Source organism: Lipotes vexillifer, unplaced genomic scaffold (genome assembly GCF_000442215.2).
Source record: "Lipotes vexillifer unplaced genomic scaffold, Lipotes_vexillifer_v1.1 scaffold75, whole genome shotgun sequence".
NCBI classification, from domain to species: Eukaryota; Metazoa; Chordata; class Mammalia; order Artiodactyla; family Lipotidae; genus Lipotes; species Lipotes vexillifer.
In genome coordinates, this window is record NW_006771517.1 from 2,592,067 (window position 1) to 2,597,951 (window position 5,885).

General features: G+C 50.6%; 1 protein-coding gene across 1 annotated transcript in view; it reads left to right on the forward strand.

Annotated features, from left to right (window-relative positions):
• The first annotated feature begins 717 nt into the window (after positions 1-717).
• Positions 718-5,885, forward strand: part of TRIB3 (tribbles pseudokinase 3) — an 8,988-nt gene continuing 3,820 nt past the window's right edge. Inside the window, 3 exon segments of the mRNA XM_007446883.1 lie at positions 718-750; positions 2,349-2,639; positions 5,735-5,885. The exon segment at positions 5,735-5,885 is cut by the window's right edge and continues 12 nt beyond it. Coding sequence (XP_007446945.1) covers positions 2,349-2,639; positions 5,735-5,885 — 442 coding nt within the window. The 5' untranslated portion in view covers positions 718-750.

The following is a 5,885-nucleotide window of genomic DNA, read 5'->3' on the forward strand; positions in this document are numbered from 1 at the left end:
GGGGGGGGGGGGCGTGGGGGCGTGGGGGCGGGGTGGGCGGGGGGGTCAGACTGAGCGTGTGGCCTTGTTGGTATCCGTCCTGCAGTCGTGAGTATGATAGTTGGGAGAGCTCTGTGTGCGTGTGCGTGGAGGGCGAGGTGTGTGTCTCTTAATGATGTGGGTGCCCCTCTCTACCGTGTATGTGTGCCTTGGCTGGCTGGCTTGGACAGAGTGTGTTTTGGGGGGACGTGTGTACACCCGTCTGCCCTGGGTTGTGTGAGTATGTGTGTTTGGTATGACCCGCCCTTATTCCCCTGGGAGTGTCAGGGAACAGCAAGAGGTAGAAATTAGGGGCTGCCTCCATCCTACGGCAGAGATTCTAATCTTGCCCTGTGGCATGCAAATTCCCTTGTTCATCTATAGACTCGGCTACCCCATCTGTCCAATGGAGCTCATCCTAGGCCCTACCAGGCTCTGAGCCCTGGATAGGGCAAAAGCAGCCTGGGGTGCCGATGTGGCCATGGGAGAGCCACTCCAGGGAGTCTCAGGCTTTGCAGGGTACAAAGCATCTACACAGACAGGGATCATCTTGCTTTACTCTCTGAATAGCCAGTACAGTAAGGAGTGTCATCCTAACCTCATCCCTGCAGAAGTTTCTGAGACTCCCAAGGGTAGCACTTCAGCATCTTCAGCTGTGAGTAATGATGATAATAATAATAACAAACCAACAGTAGTGACCATTTCCTGACACCTACCCTGCAACAGGGCCATGTTAATTTATTTGTATTTTCATTTCATCATTACAAAAATCTTATGAGGTTTGCATCCACTTTACAGATGAGGGAATGGAGGCTCAGGAATTTTGAAGAACTTGCCTAGGGCTCTCCAGCCAGGAAGGGTCTGAGCCAGGATGACATCCAGGGAATATCTGATTACAGTCACCCCCTAATGCATTCTTACCAAGATGGGATTATGGTCTTTCATTCGAGATGGGGGTCTCCCTCTCACACCTCATAGCTGGGCCTCCTTGTTCCTCATCTGGAGCCTGGATGGGTGGGCAGATGGGTGCTGGAGGGAACCTTTCCTCCCTGACAGGCCTTTGCCCTCTCCTCCACCCACCACACACACAGTGACAAAGCTGTACCCGGGGTGGGGGTGCGGGGTGCTTCCTCTGAAGTTGAATGAGTGAATCTTGGGGCTTTGAGAGACCTCCCCTCCCTGCCTCATTCTCACCTGATGGTGAAACTGAGCTGGCTGGTGGACTAACTCTGCATGTAGACAAAGTTCACATTTTAAGAAAGAAATACACTCCATCTGTTTTGAAATACTCAAGCACTAAATGAATGTGGAATCTTTATTTTAAGTTATTGAAATTGAAAATTCCCTTGCCTCCCTACCAAATCTCTTCCTCTCCTGGAGTCTCCCAGGAGGCCAGAAGCTACTGTGGCCAATTTAGTCTGGGTCCTTCCAGACCTTTTCCTGTGCATTTACACACCTATATATACAAATATGCAGATACATCATGTTACATGCTGGTGGGGTTTTTTACATAAATGAGATCATCTTGGGTACATTGTTCAGCAGCTAGCTTTGTTCACTTGACAATAAGTATATTCATTCCAGAACATCCATTCATATGTAAATTCAGTATACACTTCATTGATTCATAATCCTTCATCATCCCTACTCCCCCTCCCCCTCCTTGCATCCCTCCCTACCTTTCAGAGGTAATAGCTGCCTATACTACAGCACTCAACAGATACAGTGCAAAGTCTCTCTTCCTCCCTCTCACCAACCATCAAGTCCACCTCTCCACTGTACATTTTTTTCACTTAACGGTTCACTCTGGAGATCTTTCCAATTAGCACATAAAGAATTTCCTCAGTCTTTAATATGGCTACAACTGTTCCACATATAGAGAAATATAATGTATTTAACCAGTCTCCTAATGATGGGCATTTAATTGTTTCTATCGTATGGGCTGTAGGGATAACCTTGTACTTGCATCAGCATGTAGAGAGTTCCTGGTCTTTTTCAGAGCTGTATAGTATTCCACTGTGTGGCTGTACTGTGATGTTTTAACCAGTCTTCTACTGCTGGACATCTGGGGGAATTTCCTGCTTTTTGCTGTTAGACACAAGGCTCTGATTAGCAGCCTTTCACATATTTAATTTTTTGGTAGGCATTTAAACTGGAGGATAAATTCCCAGAAGTGGGACACCCAGTCAAGGGTATACGCATTTGTCCATTTAATGCATACCGCCAAGTCACCCTTCATAAAGGCTGTGCCAGTATATCCTCCCACCAGCAGACGAAAAGAGGGGACACCAAGCAGCCTTACTTTAGTGCTTTTCTCCCCTTCTTTCTAGATGCAAGCCACCTCTCTGGCTGTTCCTGAGGGTGCCCCCTCCAGGAAGAAGCGGTTGGAGTTGGATGATGACCTAGACACTGAGTGTCCCACCCAGAAACATGCTCGATGTGGGCCCCAGCCCAAGCTGCCCTCCTGCCAACTGCCCCTGAGCCCACCCCCTGCTCCAGTTCACACCCCTGCTGTGACCACTGCCTCCAGGCTTGGACCCTATGTTCTCCTGGAGCCTGAGGAGGGCAGCCGGACCTACCGCACCCTGCACTGCCCCACAGGCACGGAGTACATCTGCAAGGTACATGCTCCAGGGACCACTGTCCCCAAGCATCACAGGGGGCTGGGAAAGGATTGCCAAGGCTGAGGGACCCTTATATTAATTTAGTTCTGTTTTTGTTGGGGAAGCAACCAGTGAATCCTCAGCTCTCTGTCAAGCTCCAGGCTGGGCTAAAACCGAGAGGTAAACCAGATGGTCCCAGCCCTGGGGGAATTCACAGCTTAGGCCCCATAGTATGATAAATGTTGCTGGGGTGGAGCTTAGGGGCCTTGAGAGCACAGAGAAGCCTCTAGTATATTCAAAGGCAGAGTCAGAAAAGGCTGAGTAGGAGTCAGCCAGGGAAAAGTGGGAGAAGGGAGTTCCAGGCAGGGGAAACAGCTATGCAGAGGCCTACAGGATTGAGAGCATAGCACTTCAGAGAATTAAAAGGACTTCATTATGGCTGGAATGGAGAGGCGGTGCAGACAGGGCCAGCAGATGAGAGCTGGCAGCCACTCGTTGTGAAAGCATTAGGAAGAAGCCCCCACTAGGCTGTGGGGAGCCATTTGAAGCATCTGCACAAGGGTAAGATGAGATATGGTAGACATCAGAACTCCTGGGAACCTGGAGGTCATTGGGCCTACCGGTGGCCATTTTACAGATGGAAAGACTGAAGTCAAGAGGAGAAGGGCCATGCATGAAGCCACATGGCATCAAGCCTGGATCCTAGGGCACAGTCCAGGGTTCCTGACAGAAATCAGAGTTCTTGGCAGAATTCAGGCAACAGGCAGGGCCAAGTGACCCATACAGGACACTGCCAGGTCTCAGCTCACAAGGACAGAGATGAGAAAGCATAATCGTAGGTATTTACTGTGCACCAGGTACTATACTGATTGTCTAGTCTGCATCACTCTTCTAATCCTCACATAGTCTATGAGGTAGTTACTATTATTGGGCCCATTCTGTAGATAGAGGACAGGCTCTGAGGTTCAGAAAGCTGTGGTTACTTGCCACCTCACAAAGCCAAGAGGTGTCAGAGCTGAGACTGGGCCCAAGCAGGTTAAGCCCAGAGCCGTGGGCCCCATGCTAGGAGAGGTGGTTCAGATACAAGCAGGGCAGGTTTGCTCTGGTGGGCAGGGGTAAGGAGGATAGGGAGACCCAGGTACACAGGGAGGGGTAGAAGGGGGCTGGGTCCCCTTGGGAAGGCACAGAGAGGCAGAGGGACTGAAGCCTCCATCCAACTGGGAGGAGGAGTAACAGTGGCTCCAGCTCCTGTTGATGGGGGTGCAGTGGGCAGGGCCAGATCTGGACATCACACTGGGCTCTGGGCTGCCTGATGCTGGTCCCCAGGGCTACCCAAGGTGCTCTAAGGAACCCCTGAACTCTGGGTCCCCTTCCTGCAGCACCACAGGTTTTTTTCTGTTCCCCTGGGGAGGGAGGTCCATGCTAAGAGGAACAACCACGGCAAGCTGGAGCCAGAAGCACCATGCTTTCACATGGCCCCAGATATTCAGGAACATTTAAAGAAATCTGCTGGGATGTGCCTGTTCCTATGTCCAGCGTGAACTGTGGGGGCCGACCTGCCGTTTCCACATTGCCTAGGCTTTTCTGGTCGGTGTGTAGAAAGATCTACATCCTGTCTTCCTAGATTATCGCCTTATTCAGTAATTCAACAGACTCTCAGTGAGCACTTGTACGTGCCGTGCACCCTGCACCATGTACCATGGTGTGGCTCAAAAGTAGACCAAGCTCTGCCCCCACAGTTTGCGCTGGGGGTGAATGAGTAAAATATACGTCAGGTGATCTTAACTGCTATGGAGAAAAACTAGGAGCTGGGAGAGAAGGGAGTGGGGAGGGGAGGGGGTGAAGGTGATCTTAGCTGGGAAGTCCAGAAAGACCTCTTTGAGGAGGTGACTTTGAGCAGTGACTTGCACTGGGGGAGCCAGCCCTGTGGTATCTAGAGGAGAACATTCAGGTGGCAGGAAAAGCAAGTGCAAATGCTCAGAGGCAGGGATGCGCTTGCCCTGACTTTTAAAAAAGTCTCCGGTTTTGGATTATTGCCTCCAAGCCACCCCAACTGTTTTGTTTTAACACATCTACTTAAATTTTTTCATGGATTAAATATGTATATGCTTTATTTATTTATTTTTATTTTCTGTGTGTCACAGACAAAATAACAAGCAAAGGGTTTAAAGGCAGATAAACCAAAGTGAGTAGACTGCTCTACCACTGATTAGCTGTGTGGCTTCCAAGTCACCTTCCTCTGAACATCCTTTCAGGAATATGGCAAGGTTTCCATCTAATGTCCATAAAGCCCCTAGCGTCTTTCCCCACAACCTCCCCACTTTCACCACGGGCCCCACCTTCCTCCCCCACCCCATTCTAGCCATATGGATCTTTGGCTGGGTTTCTAGAGCAGCTCAGGTTCTTTCCTGCCTCAGGGCCTTTGCACTTCCTGTGCCTCCCACCTAGAAAGCTTATCTCTTGGGCACCTCAATCATTCAGGTCACTTCCTCAGAGTCCCTTCCAGACTACACTTTCTAAAATAGGTGCCCCCTGCCAGAATACTATTTATCCCAGTATTCCTTTGCAATTCTTATCAGAATTTGTAAGTATTTAGTTTTTTTGGCCTCTTTACTGTCTCATGTATTGGACTATGGGCACCAGGAGGGCAGGGACCATGGCTGTCAGTCAAGTTAGTGCCCCAGTGGCTGGTACAGGTAGGCATTCAATGCCTGCTTGTGGAATAAAGGAAAGGGTGGGTGGGCAGTGAATCCCAGAGAATGGTAGCCATATTGATGATGAGGGGAAGGATGAGTTACTTCTGCATTATCTCCTCTTTTGGACGCCCTCTGTTTGGGGGGGTTATTTTTGTTCAGGTTATCTGTTGTTTTTAATTATCTGAGGTTTAAGGCCATATGAGCTCGCAGCTAAGAGCACAGATGATAGAGAACAGGGATTCAGTTGCAGCTCTGTCCCTTGCTCGCCGTGTGGCCCTCTGCTTGGTCAGGATTGAGTGACCTGCTGCTGAAGCGCTGGGGCACAAGGCCCAGCACGCAGTAGTTGGCTGTGACTGGCTGCAAGGCTGACCTGGGCCCCACGGGGTCCCCACCCGTGTTCACACCATGCTCCCACAGGTGTACCCGGCCTGTGAGGCCCTGGCGGTGCTGGAGCCCTACTTGCGGCTGCCCCACCACTGCCATGTGGCCCGGCCGGTGGAGGTCCTGACAGGCACGCGGCACCTCTACGCCTTCTTCCCACGGCCGCATGGGGACATGCACAGCCTGG